At 54.3% G+C, this 21,524-nt stretch overlaps 1 protein-coding gene across 1 annotated transcript in view; it reads left to right on the top strand.

Moving 5' to 3' along the window:
• The window catches only part of CBL (Cbl proto-oncogene), a 47,752-nt gene extending 32,630 nt beyond the window's left edge, over positions 1-15,122 (top strand). The window contains exons 6-16 of the mRNA XM_090027356.1: positions 383-520; positions 1,257-1,344; positions 1,906-2,037; positions 2,510-2,713; positions 4,427-4,558; positions 4,796-5,173; positions 5,820-5,914; positions 6,517-6,672; positions 7,140-7,243; positions 8,501-8,683; positions 10,724-15,122. Of these exons, the coding sequence (XP_089883482.1) occupies positions 383-520; positions 1,257-1,344; positions 1,906-2,037; positions 2,510-2,713; positions 4,427-4,558; positions 4,796-5,173; positions 5,820-5,914; positions 6,517-6,672; positions 7,140-7,243; positions 8,501-8,683; positions 10,724-10,989 (1,876 nt within the window). The 3' untranslated portion in view covers positions 10,990-15,122. The remainder of the gene's footprint in view (positions 1-382; positions 521-1,256; positions 1,345-1,905; positions 2,038-2,509; positions 2,714-4,426; positions 4,559-4,795; positions 5,174-5,819; positions 5,915-6,516; positions 6,673-7,139; positions 7,244-8,500; positions 8,684-10,723) is intronic.
• Positions 15,123-21,524: the final 6,402 nt, after the last annotated feature.

The raw sequence follows: 21,524 nt of genomic DNA, 5'->3' as shown, positions 1-21,524 counted from the left end.
CAGAGAGTTCCGCCCACCCAACCCAGGAAGAGAGGAGCTGATACCTCTCGTTCCTAGGAACAGTCAAGTATTTTGAAAAATAAAAGCCCTGTCATCTTTTTGTTAAATGAACATGTGTGAGGATGCTATTTTTTGTTGCAGCAAAGGATTAAGTTTACCCTGATATGAGTATTTCAGTGTTTCATCTGCTTGGATCAGATCGCAGCATTCTCCTCTGGATTGGCAGGGGGGTGAAGGGGTGAAAGTTGGTGTAACTCTTCCAGTCCTCCTGCTTTTCCTTATCTCCATCATGAGTGAGCCCAACAGAGCTATTTCCTGGGCACTTAATTGTTTTGGCCAACCTGTGCCAAACTGACAGCTGTGTTCCTTTCTCTCTGTGCAGTTACATTTTCCGATTGAGCTGTACCCGCCTTGGTCAGTGGGCCATCGGCTATGTCACCGCAGATGGGAACATCCTGCAGACTATCCCCCACAACAAACCTCTCTTTCAAGCACTGATCGATGGCTTCAGGGAAGGCTTGTAAGTACTTCACTGTGATGTTTTCTGCCTTTTGCAAGTTAAGGTGTGTCTACAATGCCACGTTTGCTGTGGGCTCTCCCCTTTCCCTGTCAGAGTGTGCCGTCACTGCCCTGTTGGAAGCAGATGGATTTTAGACTGTGCCTGGTGGTCATATGGTCATATGCCATTCTGCCTGTTGGTACAGGCAACATCCTGCTGAGGTCAAGTTGGCAGTAAGCACTAGCAGAGATCCTGTGAGGAAGTACCCACCTTCCTTTTTATTTAGGCCCTGATTTGGCAAAACACTGCATTGATGTGAGTAATTCCCATGATGTCAATGGAATGACTCATACGCCTAATAACTTACTGCATTGGGATCCAGAGGAGGGACTTCGACTCTCAGGGGTGTTCCTACAGAGCGCAATCTTTCCCCTTGCTTATCTGACTTCCCCTTGTCTCTGTTAAAAGTTGGTGACTACCTTGGGTATCACTCTTGCTTCTTGAGCTTTGATGCCACTGATGACACCAAGACTAGCACCGTAACATCTGTTCTTTTTTGGGTGTTAATTTTATCCCTGAGGCTTTACTAAAGGACAGTATAGGAGGAGAAGCCTGGGAGCCTGCAAGTGCCAATTTTTTTTTTTTTTGAAAAAGCAGAATGATTTGCTCGTTAGCAAAAGTGAAACCAGGAAGGAACTTGGATTTCCACGGGCATTTTCCCTCAAAGAAATTGCACGTTGTGTTTTGCTCCCCCTAGTTATCTGTTCCCTGATGGTCGGAATCAGAACCCTGACCTGACTGGTTTGTGTGAGCCCACGCCTCAGGACCACATCAAAGTTACACAGGTGAGCAGGGGATTCTGCTTTCTCACAACCTCCTGGCCTCTTACACTCTAGTCTAGAATGCACCCCTTCTGTTACCAAGGAGATCATACACTAGCAATCACTTCTAAGGCAACTGTAATGGATCTGGTAAGAGACCTAAAGCTCTTCATACGGTTGGAGTGGGCAGGAAGGTTTGAAAATATCAAACAAAGTTTCGCCTTGATCTAGAGCTGATGGGTTTTAAGGTCCTCGTCTGGAAAAATTGGGCTGCAAGAGGTTCTTGCACCTGCTCTCGGTTAGATGTTTTCCTTTCTCCTTGGGTGCTGTCTGTGGCTTGCTGTGGTGTCAGGAAGGCTTCCAAGGCTTCTTAGGATGGCTTCAAGTCCATTTTTTCAGAGCCTGACTGAAGTAGGGCCAGCATTACAGTGGAATCTCTGGAAGTGTCTCTTGCTGTTGGGCTTTGGTTTGGGGCTTGGATGTTATGATTTTTTTCTGTGTCTCTTAGTTTGGATTTCTTATAGCTCTGACCGACAAGGCATGTTATTTTCCAGAATCAGTGATGTCTGTCTGTCTTCCCACCAGGAACAATATGAATTGTACTGTGAGATGGGCTCCACGTTCCAGCTGTGTAAAATTTGTGCGGAAAATGACAAGGATGTGAAGATTGAGCCATGTGGCCATCTGATGTGCACTTCCTGTCTCACTTCGTGGCAGGTGAGGAAAGCCAAGCTGATTGACCTTTCTGGGAGATGGTATATCTTCTGTCTCACTTAGATCCTCGCAGGTGCCGAAAATTAAGGAGGGCACTAAAGGTACAGCCTCAAATGCATATTAATGAATCTGCAGACTGGGAATTCTGGCGTGCCTGGCTGCAGAGGAAGCACAAGAATGAAGCTTGCTAGAGACTTTTCCCCATGGGATATAGAGGCTGGAATTCTGTCCAGAATTGATTCTACCCATTAGACCCTACTGTCTCTCTGTTGCCTCCAGAGAAGTTCATTGCTGTATTTATAGCACACTTTTAATTTGCCTGTCCCTCATCCCCGTCACCAAAGTGCATTTCCAAAAAGACGTTACAGATGAAAGGCTTCAACTTTTTTGTATATAGGTTCTAGTCCCTGGGTTTGGTTTCTGTCATAACAGTAGCTGTGGAAAATCACTTCATGTTTTTTGCCTTCCGTCACAGGAATCGGAAGGTCAGGGCTGTCCGTTCTGCCGTTGTGAAATCAAAGGCACGGAGCCCATCGTAGTCGACCCGTTCGATCCTAGAGGAGGAGGAGGGCTGTTGCGGCAAGGTGCAGAAGGAACTCCTTCACCCAATTATGATGATGATGATGATGACAGAGCTGATGATTCCCTCTTCATAATGAAAGAGTTGGCTGGAGCAAAGGTAAACGTGCTGCAGGGCACGTGCTTCTAGAGACAGTGGTATCACAGAGGTGAAGACTCTGGGCTGTCTGTGGTCTTGCTCACTTAGGTACGCTCAGTTTGCTGAGCCCCTGGGCAGACATGGCAGTTTGTAGCCCAGGTTTGCGGTCATCACCGAGATGGTGAATGTGGCCGTACAGCAGCTGAGGTCCAGCCCAGCGCTACTGTCCACATACCATATCTCTGACTTTCTGTATGTTGAGAGAGGTAGTTAGCTGTGTTAGTCTGAAGTCAGGCAGGAGGCAGGGTAGATTTGTACCCTATAGACTGACTAAAGCGGAGATGCATAGCATAAGCTTCTATAAGCAGCAGGCTTGCTGTATCAGATGCTGTGACGTTATGTTGTCATGGAAAGTGGGGCACCATCCAGGCCATTAGGAGAACAAAATAGCTGTGTTGATCTATCAGAATGTAAAACCTAGATTTATAACACTTATCTGCATGCTGAGCAATGCTGCTTTTTGATTTATTATCTGCAATCAGCATTATCAGCAGAAATTGAGCCATTTTCCATTGCGATGAGCAGAAGCAGCCAGCGAGAAAAGGAGTCTTTCCAAGGTGCTGATGACTGAACTGGGCACCGGGCAGGCCATTTTGCTGAGGAAGTCGATTTGGCTGTCATCTTTTAATACGCTGCCTGATTAATCTGTGTAATAAAGATGGGATGACTGTCGGCCATCAGTGCTGCTTCCTGCCGGGGAGATGCATGCAAAGGCTGCATCCTTTATGGATCGCTGTGCAGATTTTTTTTTTCTGTCAGCTCATTGTTGGCATTTACCAGTCAGCAGCTGGAGCTGCTCTGATGCATAGGGGAAAGGGGTCGAACCTGGCTAGTTTTCAGTAACCAGTATCACCTTTTTATAAAAGGGCGATTCTTCCCATTTAAAGAAACCTGAATAATGATCAGAATCCCCTTTGAATTCCACACTGGTTACTTCTCAGTACAGTTGCTCATGTAAAGTTCAGTGTCGTTGTCTTGGACATGGGTGCCCTCGTTGTCCACCTTGGGAGTCAAAATTTGACTCTCTTAATGCAGGGTGACTCCCCATTGTGGTTTGCAGTAGTCAAGTGGTCTGGAATGTGCCAGTCATGTAAAAGCTGTGCCCAGTGTCTCAGCGTTACAGAGTGCCATCCTCGGTCATCAAGCGCTTTTGCAAGGGTGAGGAAAAAGGGGGCACTTTTTCCATGTACCAGGTGGTGAAGCACTTTATCCAAGGAGAAGGATGAGGGCTTTGACACCCTCTTGTGCCAGTGTACGCTTATTTTGGCAGAGGGACATCTTGTACACCTCTCAGATGTAATCCCGCTCCGTCTGCTGATACAGTAGAGCGTGCCCTCTGGTGGTGAGCACAGTATGTGCTTGCTTCAAAAAGGCGCACTAAAAACGAGAAGCAGTTGGTCCAGAAAAACAATGCCAGTGTTTGAGGGGTGGGTTGGACGTGTGCTTGTAGGGTAGTGCCAGCTTGGGGCCTCCTGCTGACTTAACAGGGTTTGTCCCCAACATGCTGCAGTCAGAACATGCATCACCTTTCCTTGCACATGCAGTATGGATATGCTGACGTGTTCGGGGTGCGGTACCAAAGTGGAGCATGAAGGCATGAGGAGACTGCTGCTGTGCTGGGGCAGCTTCTCAAGGGCTCGGCACTGGGTCATTTTTGTGACTTTCTCTTTGCAGGTGGAGCGCCCTCCCTCTCCATTCTCGATGGCTCCACAGGCCTCACTGCCCCCGGTGCCCCCACGGCTAGACCTTCTGCAGCAGCGAGTATCTAACCCCTCTGGGGCTTCCAGCCCAGGAACCACGTCTAAGGTAAAGGCTTCTTCCTTTTCCTTTTCCCAAAGACAGGAGGAAGGATTTCCAGCACGGCAAACCTAGAGGTTTAGTGCAAATTCCTTGTTTCTAAAAGTCTAAGGAGGTCATTTCGGGGTTTTACGCAGCAAGTCTAGAATTAATATCTCATAGGTGAGCTCCTAACTGGGGTATGGGAGAGGGCTAGGCCTTCTGCTTTTTAAGCTGCATTTTCAAGTGGCTTATGCTGTCTCACAGGTTGTTCCTAGTTCCCTTCACAAGGACAAGCCTTTGCCGATACCTCCAACACTGAGAGATCTCCCGCCTCCGCCTCCTCCAGACAGGCCGCATTCCACTGGGGTGGAGAGCCGACCTCAGAGACGCCCTTTACCCTGTACGCCAGGAGATTGTCCTGCCAGAGACAAATTACCACCAGTGCCCTCCAACCGTCAAGGGGAGCCCTGGGCGTCACGGCCCGTTCCAAAAGCACCTTCCGTAGCTCTCAGCCCTAATGACCCATGGGCTGGTAGAGAACTGACAAACCGCCATTCGCTCCCATTTTCCTTGCCCTCTCTGATGGACTCCAGACCCGACGTACATAGGCATGGCAGTACACTCAGCCTGGATACTACAACGGTAAGGCCCAGTTGGGCAGTGCTTCCCCATCTGAGTGGAGAGGGAGGGGATACTACTTATGCCAGACTTGAGGAGCTCTTACGGAGCTGAACAGTCATTATTTAAAATGTGTATGCAAATTACCTGCTGGATAGGAAGGGGAGTAAGGCAGAGTTGCCTCTGAGCTGCCATTAAATAGCCATTGTGCTGTGGTCAGTCCTTTGAGTCCAGTTGTGTTTTAAGCAAGATTGTAGTAGGAGATGGTTGGGGGTGGAGGAGAATGCACATTTGGGGTTTTTAAAATGTATGGATCCCATGCAGTGTGTAAGAAATGCCAGTGGACATTTGGAGTCTGTATTTGGAGACTCTTTATTTCCACCACTGTACTGTGTTATTTCACTTACACTGGTGCCATATGCTTCTGTCAAAAAGAAATGCTACCCAGACTGTCTTAATTCCTTTGGCTCACGCTCCTTGATTGTTTCCTTCCTCTGTCTCAGAGGTTTAAAGCAAATTAATTACTTCTAGCTGTCAACAAATCCGCTTGCAGAGACAAGGTTTCTTGGAATCAGTGTTTTGGAGTACCTAAGAGGAGATGATGAGCCATTAATGTCTGTCTGAATCTGCTGACTTCATTGGGGTTTGTAACCTAAATTTCACCTTGCAGAACTTGAACAGCGGGCCTCCAGCAAACTCAGAGTGTGAGCACCCCAAGATAAAACCTTCTTCATCTGCCAATGCCATCTACGCTCTAGCTGCCAGGTGTGTTGCTTGTCAGTGAAGGCTCTATTTGTGGTACAAATGTAATTGTGGGTCTCTTCGCATCTTGGTACTCATCAGTGCAAGAGTTAGAATTCAACACTGCTCCAATGGCCTGAGCAGGGGATTCAGTCTCTGAAAGAATATGAAAGCACATGTACAGCATACCCCCTTGGCAGAGATGTGTAGAGATCTTCAGGTTTAGAGCTACCAGTAGGAACTTCAAACCAAATGGGAATTGCCCAGCACGTGGTGCAGTTAGACAGCCTGGTGTATAATTTCAGTCCCAGAAACATTAGATACCGCAGTACGTATCTCAGTGTAAGACTGCACCTTTTTATTGCAGAGAGACATGGCCCAAGGCATGAAATTGAAGCCTGCCTGGGAAATGTGTATCTGGCACAGTCACCATGTAGCTTGGACAACACTTTTGCTAACGGGTTTAATGGAGTCTTGCAACGAGACGGCTCAGAATTCCAGAAAGCCAGAATCAATTTGAAAGTCTTGCTGTGGCTTTGAGAGTTAAGAGACAATGTCGCTGTTTTGTCGTTAACTGAATTTTCACTGCTTTCCACCTGCTTTTGATCCTCTTCTGTCTGCCCCAGACCACTGCCTGTACCAAAACTGCCGCCGGGGGAACAGTCTGAAAGCGATGAAGACACTGAATACATGTCGCCATCCTCTCTGCCTGTGGTGCCTCCAGGTCCAGGTGGACAAAAACCAGAGCTCAAGCTGCCTTTGGAAATGACCCAGAGTTTACGGTGAGACTCCTGTTGTCTCTACAGTGCTTGCAAAACCACACTGGGCCAGAGGAACATGTTTGTTCATTGTGGCTGAGATTTCACCCAGCTGCTCTGTCTGCTGTCTTTTCCCCACTGATACTGACCAGATATAGACTACAGCAGTGGAGGAAACAGACTGTGAACAGTGCTCTTTCTTAGAGTCCCGATGTTAGCCATACATGGCATTGTTTTATCACTCCTGTCCATTTCCGTTAGGCTTTTGACGTCAGCTGCCATGGAAATGTGAAACTCCATTCACAGCTTTGCCTCATTTTCCAGTTCTGCCGGTTAACATTCCTCTGAACTGATCTGTTGTATTGCAGTGAAAGCAATGTGCTGCCTGTCAGGGCAAGCAGTTAAGAAAAATCTGTAGCATAGGCTAAAGTGCTAAGGAGACAACAGTTTCATTCCTGGTGGGAAACTTTTTTAACTCCTCTTTCTTGCAGAGTGTTGGAGTGTGACCGGCAAGCTGATGGCTGCACATATGAAGCGATGTACAACATTCAGTCGCAGGCAGCTTCCTCTAGCTTAGAGATCACAAATGTTTTCGGTAAGTGGTCAGCCATGCATATTATAAAGCAACCTAGAGAGAAACCATGGAGGAGCGAAGTAGTGAGAATCCAAGTTGAAATAGTCTTTAAAGGTAATGTGACAGAACCGTGACTAGCTTTTGAGGGTAAATAGTTAGACATCAGCATGACTGTTTTGTCAGTGTGGACTGTAGACTGCAAAGAGGGATCTTAGTTACAAAACCTAGTTAAAGTGGTGGAAAGAAGCAGTAAGATTTTTTTTATAGGTAACCAGTGGTGACTTAGAAAGTTCAGTATTATGAGGGTTTTGTCTTCTAGGCTTATTCACAGTAGGGAGCTGGGCTGCCATGAAATCATCAGCTCAGATGTGTTGTCTGTCCCCAGCTGTTCCTTTTAATTCATGGAATATTGTTCTACCTAATTTTTGAAATTCCTCATTCCCATGCCTGCCACTCCTCCTCCTAGTGTGAATCCGTGTCAAGGTGCTGATTTGCACAGGCTAAGAACAGGCTTGTGCCCCAGTTAGCCCCAGTAATTCCAGCTGGCAATTACAGCTGACCATCCTCAGATCAGACTCTTTTGGGGAGTGGACCAGGCACTCTCACTGAACATTTTCAAAGCTATGTAGGCTTCTATCCCTAGGGATCAGAATGAACTCACATCTCGATCCTTTTGGAAACTGAGACAAATTCAGTCTCTTGTCACAGCCCTGCTGCTTAGTCAAGATGACTTGACTGTGGTTTCTTGGAAGGCATTCGCCAAAAATGAGCCTGCCCAAGTGAGATCATTGTGAGGAGGGCTGGTGAGTGTGTCCTTTTCTTGAGGAAGTCAGTGAATTTCATGTGTGAACATGACACCCTGCCTACTAATGAGATCAATGCATTAAAGTGTCCCTGTAGAGAACCAGTTAATTGGGTGCACTAGAGAGGTCACGAATAACTTGCAGCTGTACCCAGGGGCCTGACTAAAGGAGTTACACTCGAAACAAGTGTGTGGTAACTCCCCTGTCCCTTTTTTTGGCTTTCTGCTGTGGGTTTGAGCAGGGAGGGATGTGCCTTGCTATGTAATCTGCAAAGCTAAAGGTGTGCGTGCACATAGGACAAAGTATTAAAAAGGGAAGGATAGCCCCTATGAAAGGATTTTACCCCTCCTGACATGGGGTTTCGACAGCAGAGCTCAACACAGCTATTTGCAGGACCGAGCAAGGAGTATACAGTCTGTTTTGGAAAGGCTCTGAGCTATATAGGTCTGAGCTGACTGCCTGTGGGCTTTCCTAGATGAGAGGGATCTGGCCGCAGCTGCTGCCAGCAACGGCCCTGAGGAGTCTGAAAATGAAGAAGATGGCTATGACATCCCTAAGCCGCCTTTGCCCATCGCCCTTGCACGTCGCACACTGTCTGACATCTCCAATGCCACGTCTGCCTTCAGCCGGATGTCTCTGGATGGGGATCCTGCAACAAGTGAGTGCCCTTACTGCAGGAGCTGGCAGCAGGGTCTGACAGTGTGTCGGACCTCTTGGGAGCATCTAATTGACCTCCTCTGTAGGCTACAGGCTTGGTCCTGCACTACAGAGGTGCTCTAGTCCTTATGGGTGAATATGTGATGATGGAGTAAGCCTTTGCACTGCACAGGTTAATTAAAACATTGCTTATTTGGGTTTATATGTGCTCCATTCACCTAATCTTCGAGGCACCCAGCTCAGCCTTCTGGCACTCAGGTCAATCTGTTGCAGTCGCTGAGAGAGGAAGGTGAATGCACGCTATAGCTGTATTTAGTACAGACGCTTGTAACTGCACAAAGAGAACAGGGATGAGCGATGATCCTGTGTGCTTCTCTCTCTCTGATCATCTGTGTTGGTTCAGGCTACTGGGGGTGGGTCTTTACCAGCAGATGGAGCTAGCTTACCTTCCAGTGCTCTCAACCCCCGCTCAGTGGTGCTGGCTGGCTCCCCAAGGTCACACCGTGTCCTTCTGGGTGGCATGACTTTTTCTGAGAATAAACAGGTTTTAGCTGCCCAGAAATCTGCTCATCTGCCTCGGCTCCTCTCTCCACTGTCCAGCTGCTTTTGAGGGAAGCGCCGCCAACCTTCCGGTGATTAATTTTGCACCGCAATTACAAGGTTACTCTCCGGAGGAGGGTCATTGTGGCTGACTCCTGCCGAACCCGCCAGTTCCTGTCAGAGTGAAAGGATGGGGCAGCTGTGGCACAAGCCCTTGAAAGTGACCCCTATAAATTTCTCCCCGCCTAAAGGGGTCTCAGAGGGATTATCTCCTAGACCTTGCATGACTTAGGGGTGAGGGAAGGGGCAGAAGACAGCAGTACCTTTCTGTCCAGGGTCTCCAGGCCAAATGTGCTCTTTCTTGTCTTGGTCACTTCTTTGCTACAAAACTCCAACCTGAAAGGTTCAGGTTGTAGCTTTCTGTCCTGCAGACTCACCCCTGGAGCCAGCTCCGTTGCCGCCAGCTCCCACTCCTCCCCTCCAGCTCTGAGAAGAGCAGCGGAGCTTAGCAGCATTGTCATCTGCCCCATACCCCACCGTCTTCTCTCAGTGTCCCCCCATAGGGCTAAGCGCCTTCCTTTCCCTGTGGCCCAGTTTCCACAACTGTGTGAAGAGGCTAATGAAGCTGCCCCACCACTGCAAAATGCTTTGAGCCCTGTGGATGGAGCAGTGCTTTAGGAGGGCTCAGTAAGCATTATCTTGAGGAGGTTTTGTCATCCCCTGAGTCACTGAGGATCGGCTGCTCCCAGACACTGGGTGCTAAGTGAGCTGGCTCTGTGGCGCCGTCTATTGTGGTAGCTCTGTGGTTGTGCTGTTCCACACAGCGCATCTTTCTTCCCCTCTCAGTAATATGCCAGTGGCCACTCTGAAGCTGACGTGCAGTCTTTGAGATTTGCTCCAGTTCATGCCGTCTGGGGAGGGAGCTCTTATTCTCTCAACTGTATAAAAGGATTTTATATCTAAGCCCTTTGTTTTCCTTTGATGGTTGAGGAGCCGGGCCGCCTCGTGGTGGGTGAGGCAGCTCCAGAGAATGCTCTGCCTCTAGAGCCCTCTTTGTCTTAACACTTTGGACACGCGGTGCTCCAGAAGCCTTTGTCACGCTGACCACTTGCTTCCTGGTCCCAGGCTGCACAGCTCCCTCTTCCCAACCGGCAGCTTGGGCATTTGTACTCTGAGCCTCCCCTGGAACTGTTGCATTAGCACCGGGTGTTAATGCAGGGGGGAAAGAACCACCCTGGTGTGGGGAGCAGAACCGAATGGGTTCTTTGGATAACTAGGTTCAGCCTTGTGCTTGCTTCATGCATAGCCTCAGCCAGCAATGTATGGCAGCCAGCAGTGCTGAGGGGTGGGCCAGTGTGGCCAGGTGTCTGCAGAGGCTTTCCCAATGTCAGAAGGGCAGTGAGAAGCATGCCAGTACCACTGCCGCCTTGTCGCGAGGCCGCAGGTGAATGCAGGAGCTTGTCCCCTCTCCACAGTAACATGCACCTGTTTTTCCTTCCAGGTTTCTCTGATGGCACTCAGGTTCCAGAGCGGCCACCGAAGCCTTTGCCACGGAGGATAAACTCCGAACGGAAGGCTGGGAGCTGCCAGCCAGGGCCTAGCACCCCCCCTCAGCTCTCCAGTGAGATCGAGAACCTTATGAGCCAAGGATACTCATATCAGGACATTCAGAAAGCACTGGTCATTGCACATAACAATATCGAAATGGCCAAGAATATTCTCCGGGAGTTCGTCTCCATCTCCTCCCCTGCACACGTGGCCACATAGCACATCCCCTCCATGCCTACAGCTTGTGTGGACCAACTGCCTGGGCAGCCTGTAGCCCAGCTGCGCTCACAAGGGGGAAGGGGGTTCCTTTACGGGCTTCCTGCTGGACTCAGCCTTGCCTCTGAAGCGAAGCAGTTAACAGGTTTATGTGGTTCCAGATTTCAAAGCAATGGAGTGAAACGGAGCAGATTGGTGTTTTATACAGTGTGTGTCTTGGCATCCTTTTTGGAGTCCTTCCCCTGCCTCTTGTGCGAGAGTACAGATTTGTTTCCCAGGGCGCTGGTAGACGCAGGGGTCACGACAAGTGATTCTGGAGCTGGTGCCCGGGGGCAGGGCAGTGCTTTGTGCTGTGAATTCTAGCGGAGTGCTCTGAAAGCATCTCCGGGTTGCTGTGGTGTGTCCTGTGGCTCATGGTACTAGATTTGGATCTGTTCACTGCTGTGTGTTTGGCTCAGGCTTTCTAGAGCAGTCAGTAGGTGGCCTTCTGCTGGGAATAAATAGGAGAGCTTGGAAGAAACCGCTGCATTTCTTCCATTTACTGTGGCGTTCCCCCCCCAGGCCCAGAACAGTGCTTATTGCTCACAATAGAAATCCTCTTTAACCTGGATACTGTGCAACTAGCTGCAGCCAGGCATCTTTACCTGCTTAGCGCTGGGAGTTGAACTTCTCCCAGTCTCTCTCTCCTGCTGCTGGCAGGGGCTGGCTGCACCGGATTCCAGGGAGTCGGATCCGTTGAACTTTGTGTGCACGTTTCTCGGGGCTGGGGAGGGGCAGCGCTCTGCCTGCTGCTTATCCTTTTAACCCCGAGCATTTCTGCTGAAACACTTAGACTTGATCGCAGCTGGGCTGGACTCGCACACCCCCCGGTTGCTCCCGCACACCCTTGCATATGGGAACGTTGCATCTGGTAAACAGCGTTTTATTGCTCTTAACTGCATGGTGGCTGTAGCAGACTAGTGCTCTTCACACACATTCCATCCTCTCCTTCCGAGAGCTCCTGTGCGAGCCAGGCATCCGTGTGCCTGGGTGTTCGTGGGCTTGGCACTTGTGTTCCTCAGCACCTTCTCCGCTTTGCAGTACAAACGTGATGGGTCTCTGCACGGCTGTCTGTCCCCCACAACATAGGGGCCCTCTCTCTTTGCTACACCAAGGCGTTGCCTGAGCTTGTCAGGCAGATGATGCAGGGAAATGGGGCATTTACACAAGAATCAAATGGGACTTTAAATGTCAGCATTAAACTATCGTTTGTGGACAAACCTGACTTGCTTCTTATCCAGCTTAATCCCTTTCACAGCATGTGTTTCTGATGTACAGTAAGTAATTGGTCCCTTCAGAGACTCGCAGGATTCAGCCCTGCTAAGCTGACAAATGAACTTCTTGCAGCCTGGGGTCAGCGGACATGAGCCTTTCAGGTCTTGCTTGCATCGGCTGGTTCTCTGATGTCCTATGCCGGAGTAGCAGTTGCCGTAAAGTGAAGTACTGTGGTTTGAAGTAACCTGAAGATGGTGTGAGGCTGCTTTGTGCAGTTCAGCCATTTTGCAGACTCGGTTACCCGGTTCCTCATCTTAGATCAGAGCGTTAGCTTGATCCAGAGAGAATTCAGAGCATGAGCAAATGGTCCAGAGGAGGACATGGCACTTGATGTGGAACAAGTTTTTTCCAAACCTGCAGCCTGGTTCTGGTTGCTGCCGCATGGGATCCAGGTAGTATGACCCAACTTCCACATGCCTCACGCATAGTTGGGGTAGAGTCGAGCCCTGCTAGAGGAGAGGGGTGGTTGAAGTGAATGCCCCCATGCTCCACGAAGCAAGCTCTTTCTCCTGCTCCTGCAGCCGGGCCTGTGACAGTGGCCAAGTCCTGCCAGCGTGGCATGGAGTGCTGGGACTCCAGTCCGTTGCCAGCCCTGGTCAGCACATCTTCCAGAGCCTTGCAAGAGGAGAAGCCAGCACAAGGGCAGCTCTGCTTACTCTCAGTACATCCGCAGGATGCAGTAGCAGTTGTGACCCTGACCCAGCAGTTCCTCGCATCTGAGAATCGGTTCCTGCTCTATGCTTTTCCAGAGCGTGCTGGAGGCCCCACTGCTAGCCATCACCCCTCTTTAACACCCCCTCTCTGCATCTTTCTTGAAGGCTGCAGCTAGCTGTGGGTTGCTTTGGGAGCCAGGGTGCTTCTCACCTTCTCTGCACAGTCTGCAGGGGTGTACGGGCAGCAGGGCTGGATTTCCCCCAGGGCGTTGGGGCTGCTGCCGTGGGAGTTCAGTAAAGAGCTTCAGTCATTGTCCTGCTGCAGAGCGGGTGCTCCGGGCAACCGCTTCCTGTTCTTTCCTGCCAGCCCTTTCCCCCAGGCTCCTCCGGTTGCCAGTTACATGCCCAAACTTTTCAGGGTTCAGACACAGAGGCTCGCAGCCTGCGGGGGTCATTCCAAGCGGTGAAGAGCGCAGTTTTGTGGCGCGTGTCTCTCCGACTTGCCTTCCCCGCGTGTGCCCTTCCTTGTCCACTGGACTGTATCTTAAGCTGATTTGGGAGACACAAGTGGCTTTTCCTCCTTGAAGATGTGAATGTCTGTTACTGTCGGCACGCGTAGCTCGGCCACAGCAGGGCACCCCAAGGTCACGTGCTGTGGATGAACTGAGCCCTTCGCAGTGTTCCCCTTGCTGCTTTCCTTGGGGTGGCCTGATGATCCCCCCTCCCCTCCGCCCCCAGTGTCTTTATTCGAAGAGGTTAACTTGATTTCACTTCTTACAGAAAAAAAAGCCAAATGTCTCGTGCCTTTCTGAAGGGGGATGCTGCATCTCTAGGCTGGCTCCCTGGACTAGCCTGGCTGCTGAGCTGCTTTGGAAGTGAGCAGGAGAGAGAGAGGGGGCAGTTGTCACTTCAAGGATGACACTGTGTTTTGTAGCATTTCAACTGTGGAGGTTTTCCTACCTTATCTCTGTTACTAACAGTGACTTGTCTGGACTGGTGCTGTAACACGCTCGCTGTGACGACGGTAGAATTGTAACACAGGATTCGTTGTGCTTTTAACAAAACCAAGCAGAGTTCTGGTCATAAAAATGCTGTTTGTCCCCCACCTCCCACCCCAGGACGCGAAGGAGGCCAAACACCCCGTACAGGCCGAGAGGGACGCTACAGGCCTGGGACCCGGGCCTTTCTCTGAGACTTGCCAAGCAGCTGCACGAACTGGCAGTCCCAGCCCCTTCCAGCCGCCCGGGTGCGTTCATCGCCACTCCCACCGCCTGGCAGTCCAGAGCCAGAAGGAGACCCTGGAGGTAGCTGTTCCCTCTGCGGGTGTGCCGGCCTGCTGACCTGCCCTTGTCTTGTTCCTCTGCCGTGCCACAGATCTAAAGCATTACGCATCCCGGGCTTCTCTGCTGGCTTTGGTGAGCGTGCTTCCTTTGTAGACGCAGCTTTCTCTGCCGGTCCCTAGCTGCAGCCTCCACTCCAGGGGTGCTGCAGAGCTGTGGGGAACCGCGGGCTTTCTGGAGTAGGCCTGTCCAGTGGTTGGAGCTAAGCTGGGGATGGAGTCGTTCCTGCACACGTGCGTTCAGCCGGGTCAGGGAAATGCGGTTCCCATGGCGTTTCTTCCTCAGTGGGCCCCAGTGGCAAATTGGAAGGGGAATTAAGGAAACTTATTTTTAAACTTCCTAATATAAACCCGCTGGGGAGACTGTGGTGGGGGAGGAACAGCAGCTTTATTTCTCTTGAATGATGAAAACCAATTTGTATGATATCAGTGTTAAAATGTTGAGATTTTCACAAACTATTTTAAAAAAAGGAAAGTATAATAGTGTCATTAATATAAAAGAATTATATTAGCAGTATTTAATCCTCGCAAACCTGTAAAGAATAAGGAAAACAGAAGGTAAATATTCTTACAGAGAGTAGCTGAGCTTTAAGATTCATTTGGGTTAAAGTCTTCGTTTTGGTTTTTTTTGTTTGGTTGGTTGGTTTTTTGAGTTTTTTTTGCAAAGGCTTTGTTAATGTTTAGAGGTTATACTAATGTTATTTATTAATTTGTGTCATTCCCATACGCAGCCACTAAGGACCTCTTTTGTTTCCGATTCATGCATCTGTGTCGGTCAGAAAACCAAGACAAAGTTTTATTTTTCAATAAATTTCCTTTGTTGTAGCAGACCTGTGGCATCGTGCTGCTGGCGTGGCCATTGCCCCAGGAGCGCCTGCTTTGTATCGGGCATGTGCTGAGGGAGAGCAAAGGGGCTGTCAGGGCTCTTTGTGAGCATAGAAATCATAGGGAAGGGACCTCCAGCAGTCACACCTGGTGCAACCCCTTGCCTGAGGTAGCACCATCTCCAAACCATCCCATGCAAATCCACAATCTTCCATCAACACATCACACCCGAACCTGCTACAGGTAAAGCAGGAGGACTACAGCCGTGAGTGTCCTGCTGCTGTAAAAGGTTGTTAAATATGCGCTAAAGAGGTCCCCAGTGTTTCACTGCAGCTGGCTCTGAGGAGCTCTCTGCACTGGAGTAATCATGCTGCTGTCATGCTCTTTGGGACAGGGGTGATTTTTTCCCCCCACGTAATTATTCCTGTGGCATAAACTCCTGTGTGGATGAGGATACAAGGGGCTGGAAGAGGTGGTGTTGCAGGCGGATCTGCCTTCAGCCTACGGCCACGTGTGGTCGTGATCCCAGGAGGGTCAAAGAGAAAAGCTCGTTGAGGTGCTGAGTGGCCTCCTGGCACAGCATTGTGACCCCTCTCCAAGGACAGCAGGCCCCGGGGTGCCGGTCTGGGTTTTGCCCAGTGGCCGCCTGGCTCATGGCTCTTTGCCTTTTGAGGGCCCCAGAGGCAGCTCCGCAGCTCAACCTTAGTCTGAACCAAGCCCCAGGAGAGGGTATTTGGGCAGGCGGTCTTTCCTGAGTGGGTCCCCACATGTCTGTACTGTGCAGGAGGCAGCTGTTCGGCTCCCAGAGGGCAGCCCGGGGCTGCTGCTGCGCCCCAAGCCCAGGTCTCACCAAGAGCCTGGGAGCAGGGGTCGTGGGTCCCGATTCCCTTGTGGCTGGAGGCCTCTAAGCCCCCGCTTCCCTGCACCCCCTCGGCTGGGGTGGCGCAGGAGCTGGGACCCCGCAGCGGTCCCTGCTGAGCAGCCAGAGAGGGCTGGTCCCCGCACCCCAGGGGGACATGCTGCATGGCTTTGCTCTCTCCAGGCAGCTCCCGCGGCCAGAAACAAAGGCGGACTTCCCGACCTCAAGCCCAGCGTTTCCAGACTCAAGCACGGGCGGCTGGAACAAGTGCTCTCCGGCATTGCAGACATGATGGTGCTTGGCCCGCAGTGGCTGGGCAAGCGCCGCTGGAGAAAGCGAGAGCGAAAGCCGGGTCAAACCCACAGGCCCTGCCCGAAAGAATGAGGCCTGGGCCAAGAGGCGGGCTGGGGCCTTCCTGGGGCTCCCTTCCTTCCAGTGCAGCAGTGTGTGGGTCAAGGGGCCCAGAAGTCAGGGCCTCAGCCAGCCAGGCCCTGTGGTGCAGGGTGCTGGGCCTGCCCATGCGGGTGCGCAGCTCCTGGGTTCGGGTCCCAGCCTCTCCCTGTTTTGCAGGGAGGCTCCGTGCTCTTTCCGTGGCGGGGCCTGGCCGCTGCGCCTCAAGGGGCCCACGGCAGCAGCTTCTCTCAGCCCTCCCTGGTACTCCTGTGGTAGGGGCACTACCCTAGGTGGCAAAGGTTGGGAGTTCAAGTCCCAGCCTGGCTGGAGCCCTCTGGCCCCTCGCTCCTCAGTGAGTCCCTGGTGGGAGTGAGGGGGGGAAGTTCTGGGCATGTGCCCCCTGCTTGAGCAGTAGGAGGCTTTTCCTTTTTTTTATGCCAGTGCCCCCAGAATCACGCCCCCAAAAAAACCCGGCAGGCCACCGGGTGGCTCAGGACATATCCAACTTGGGCTACAACTTCAAGTCCCCTCCGACCTGCAACCGCGATCACCCCTGAGCTCCAGCTAGCAGGCAAGCGCCGGAGGGGGAAACGGTTGCGTAGTAGATGGCGGCCAGGGGCCTCAAGCCGATCAGGGACTTGAACCCGCAGCCCCTGCCACCGCTGGCAGCGTCCCGAGCCACCCTGCCAAAGGGCCACCCTGGCTGGCTGGGCTCTCCCCTCTTCTCCCCGTCTGCCGGGCCAGAGCCAGAGCCAGGGCTCAGGGCCAGGGCCAGGGCCAGCCCCCCCCTCTGTGCAAGAGCTGCAGCAACACGGCAGCCCGGCCACGTGTGGCCCCCGGCGGCGGAGCCCGGCCGGCGGCACAAGAGGGGCTGCGGGGCAGGCAGCCCCCCCCCTGCCCCGCCGTTCCCAGCACCGTGCACGCTGCCGCCTGCCCGTCAGCTCGTAGGCGGTAGGACACGAGCAGATCCTCACGTCCAGCCCAGCCTAGGGTCCGCCTTCCCCGCCCCCCCCCGCCGTGAAGACTCCGCAGACCCCCGGGGCAGTCACGCAGCTCGTGCCCGCGCCCGGCTTGCGGCTCCTGGCCCGCCCCGGGGCGGCAGCACCTGGCTCCGGGCACCGCCCAGCGCCTGCGCCGCTGCTTCCGCCCGGCGGCCCCGGGGCGGGGGGGCGCGCCGCCCGAGCGCGTGCCGCTCGAGCCCCGGCCCCCCGCACTGAGCCCATCCCCCTCCCCGGCCGCGTCGTCGCGGCGGGGGCCGGGGCTCGTCGGCACCGTGCTCGGGGGGGCAGGAGCGGCCCGCGCCGGGGGCCAGCGCTTCCCCAGGGGCTCGGCAGCATCCGGCGGCAGGCGCTGGGAACGTGCCTGCCCCGCAGCCAGGTGCTTGTGCCGCCCCGGCCGGGCGCCGGCGCAGGAGGCCGCAAGCGTGGCGCGGGCTGCCGAGCTGCGTGACTGCTCTTGCACGGGGGTCTGCGGAGTCTTCACTGGCTCTGGCCCGGCAGACGGGGAGAAGAGCGGAGAGCCCTAGCCGTGCACCGCCGCTGGACGTGCAGGATCTGCTCGTGCTCCTACCGGGGGTCACGCCAGCTGGACGTGGCAGGCTCCGGCAGCCGTGCCACCGTGCCCTGGGAACGGCGAGGCGGGGGGGAGCTGCCTGCCCCGCAGCTCCCTTGTTAGTGGCAGGTGCGGGGGCCAGGAGGAGAGGGGCTGGCTGGTGGCGCGGGATGGCGGAGCACGTGGCCTCAGAGCTGTGGATTTAAGTCCTGTGTTGCTGACAGCTCGTTGCTTTTACGTGGGGGGCTGAGCACACTGAGCCCTGTTTGCCCTGGCCCTGAGCTCTGGCCCGGCGAGACGGGGAGAAGAGGCCTGTGGGAGGGCCCAGTGGAGTCAGGGTTGGCCCTTTGGCAGGGTGGCTCGGGACGCTGCCAGCGGTGGCAGGGGCTGCGGGTTCAAGTCCCTGATCGGCTTGAGACCCCTGGCCGCCATCTACTACGCAACCGTTTCCCCCTCCGGCGCTTGCCTGTTAGCTGGAGCTCAGGGGTGATTGCGGTTGCAAGTCGGAGGGGACTTGAAGTTGTAGCCCAAGTTGGATATGTCCTGAGCAACCTGGTGGCCCACCGGGTTTTTTTTTGGGGCGTGATGGCATTAAAAAAAAAAAAGGAAAAGCCTCCTACTGCTCAAGCAGGGGGCGCATGCCCAGAACTTCCCCCTCACATGCCAGGGACTCACTGAGGAGCAAGGGGCCAGAGGGCTCCAGCCAGGCTGGGACTTGAACTCCCAACCTTTGCCACCTAGGGTAGCACCCCTACCACCAGAGTACCAGGGGGGGCTGAGAGAAACTGCTGCCGTGGGCCCCTTGAGGCGCAGCGGCCAGGCCCCGCCATGGAAAGAGGACGGAGCCTCCCTGCAAAACAGGGAGAGGCTGGGACCCGGCTGGCTGAGGCCCTGACTTCTGGGCCCCTTGACCCACACGCTGCTGCACTGGAAGGAAGGGAGCCCCAGGAAGGCCCCAGCCCGCCTCTTGGCCCAGGCCTCATTCTTTCGGGCAGGGCCTGTGCGTTTGACCCGGCTTTCGCTCTCGCTTTCTCCAGCGGCGCTTGCCCAGCCACTGCGGGCCAAGCACCATCATGTCTGCAATGCCGGAGAGCACTTGTTCCAGCCGCCCGTGCTTGAGTCTGGAAACGCTGGTGTGGAGGTCAGCCTCTGCTTCTGGCCACGGGAGCTGCCTGAACAAAGTGAAGCCACACGGCTCATCCCTCCAGGCTGCGGGGACCAGTGTTTTCTGGCTGCAGGGACTGCTGCGGGGTCCCAGTGCCTGTGTGAGCCCAGCCAAGGGGGTGCAGAGAAGATGGGGCTCAGAGGCCTCCAGCCACAAGGCAGTCTGGACCCCCAGCCTGTGCTTCGCAGCACCGTGCCCAAGCCCCCCGACTCTCCGTGCGACCTGGGGTTGGGGGCAGCACCAGCCTCAGGCTGTGCCCTGTTTGCTGAACAGCCGCGTCCTGCAGAGCGCAGATATGTGGGGACTCAGGGAAGGCCGCCTGCCCACATACCCTCCCTGGGGCCTGCAGCACCACCACTTCCAGCCCCTCAGCCCAGGCAGAGGCTTGCTCTTACTGTGGCTTGGCCCCGTCTGCCCCCTACGTGAGCCTTGCCCCCCCGCCCGGCCTGCTTCTGAGAGCCTGGGACTCCTGCAGGGAGCCAGGACCTAACTCTCACTGGGGAAGGACTCCCTGCTTGAACCCCACACCAAGGCTACCCCTGCCCCTGTCCCTGTCCTCCAGCTTAGGCACTAAGCGGAGCCCTGGGTACAGACAGGACCTGGCTCAGGTTCTGGGAGGCGCTCACTGGCCCCTCAGTAGCTCACTGTCCCTTCAATCAAGGCTGCCTCATTAGGCACTAATTGGAGCCCTGGGGTTCAAGCCCTGGGAGGAGCTGGCACAGTGCTGGGTGCTCTTGCCCCTGCCTGCCGAGGCACTAAGTGCCCCCCCCCGCTTGCAGACCGGGAAGCCCTGCTGCAGACCTGGTTGAAGGCTCAGCGCTGTGCAGTGGCCTCACCTGAGCCCTAGCAGGTGCACCGTGCAGCCGCCCGGCCCAGCCCAGGCTCCCTGTCCCAGCGCAGCACCACGCGCTGACAGAGCCAGGCAGGGGGTCAGCACCTGGGCCTGTCCCAGCTGCATTGAGGCTGTGGTGCTGGCCTGGCTCGGGGCGGTGGAAAGCAGAGGTTCAGCCCCGTGCAGCAGCAGGCAGTGCCTGGCTGCCCTGGGAGCACCCCGGGGCCAGCACGCCCCTCACCCCATGGGCTGCCCAGGCACATGGCACCCTGGTCCCTCTGCCCTGTGCACATGGCCACAGGGCCAGCACCCAGGTGGTGCAGCAGCCGCGGCGTGCCCACCCTGTGCCTGCCCCAGGGACGCTCCCGCGGCGCCGGCCAGGGCCTGGCAGGGCCAAGTAGGTGAGAGCCAGCAAGGGGGTCTTGGCAGTCTGGGTTGCAAAGGGGCTGGGTGCTCCTCGCTCCCACAGACGTCCGTGGAGTCCAGCGCCTCTGCAAACCCGGCGAGCGGGCCTCAGAAATAAATGTGACCAGAACTAACTCGGGGAGCCAATCCTGCCCTGGGCAAATCAAGTGGAGTCACTTCAGGTTGACCCTGTTGTACCCAAAAGCAGAGCTGGCCCCCGAGCCCCTCTTAGCAGCCTTCCCTGAAGTACAGAAAGCTGGAAGTAGAAATGGGCCTGAACCCAAACCCTGGGGAAGTCTGGGCTCCTGTGTGAAGCTTGAGCCTGGCAAAATAAAAAATAATCCTGGGGGAAACGGAGGTTGCTGCCCACCGCGAGAGCTGGGGAGTGGGGGAGCCGCAGGGTTCCTCTGTGCCCAGTGGCTTCAGTCAGGGATCTCCTGCAGGATCAGGGCTGATGGTCCGTCTCCCCTGCACAACGGATGGTGCAGAAGGGAAGGCAGCCCACTGATTCAACTCCGGCCTCAGACAAGGCCCAGTTCACGTTCCCAGGGAAAGGGGATCCTTCCCCCACCCCAGCTCCAAGTCCCCCCCCTTGCCCCTGGAGCCCTTCTGCGCAGCCCTCGTCTCCCTGCCTGCTCCCCACACCTGGGACCTCCCGCCAGCCACAGGCCTGCAAGTAGCAAACAAATCTCCTTGCCTTTCATGGTCACCAAGATGCCTGTTGCTGCTTCCCTCAAGGAGTCCCTCTTCTGCCACTTGCCCTCCTTGATGGGGTACGTCTCCACAATCTTCAGGGGCATCACCCCGCCGATCACCACCAGCCACTGGGAAGAGGCACCAGGGTTTTCCACTGGAAGCCGTTGGTGCTGGCCACTTCCATCACGGACTGTCAGCAGCGAGGGCAAGCACATGCCATGCCTGCCAGGGGGCCCGCTACCCTGCAAAACACCGGGAGAGAAAAGCATCGCACGCTGGGAAATGCAACAGAGAGAAGAAACCTCCATCCCCATCCCTGCCAGAGACCCAGGCAGCTAGGAACAGCATGATCAATACCTCCGTGTCCATGCAGTCTCCACGAATCCTAGGACCCAGCTACCGCACACGCATGCACACGCACATGCACCTCAGCACATGTCCATTCATCCTGCAGTTCCCCATCCGCCAGAGGCTCACATGGACACCGGTTCTAAAAAGGAAAGGCA

This window comes from Crocodylus siamensis, chromosome 14 (assembly GCF_052110815.1).
Source record: "Crocodylus siamensis isolate JL-2025a chromosome 14, ASM5211081v1, whole genome shotgun sequence".
Classification (NCBI taxonomy): Eukaryota; Metazoa; Chordata; order Crocodylia; family Crocodylidae; genus Crocodylus; species Crocodylus siamensis.
This window is presented reverse-complemented; position numbering and strand designations above follow the sequence as displayed.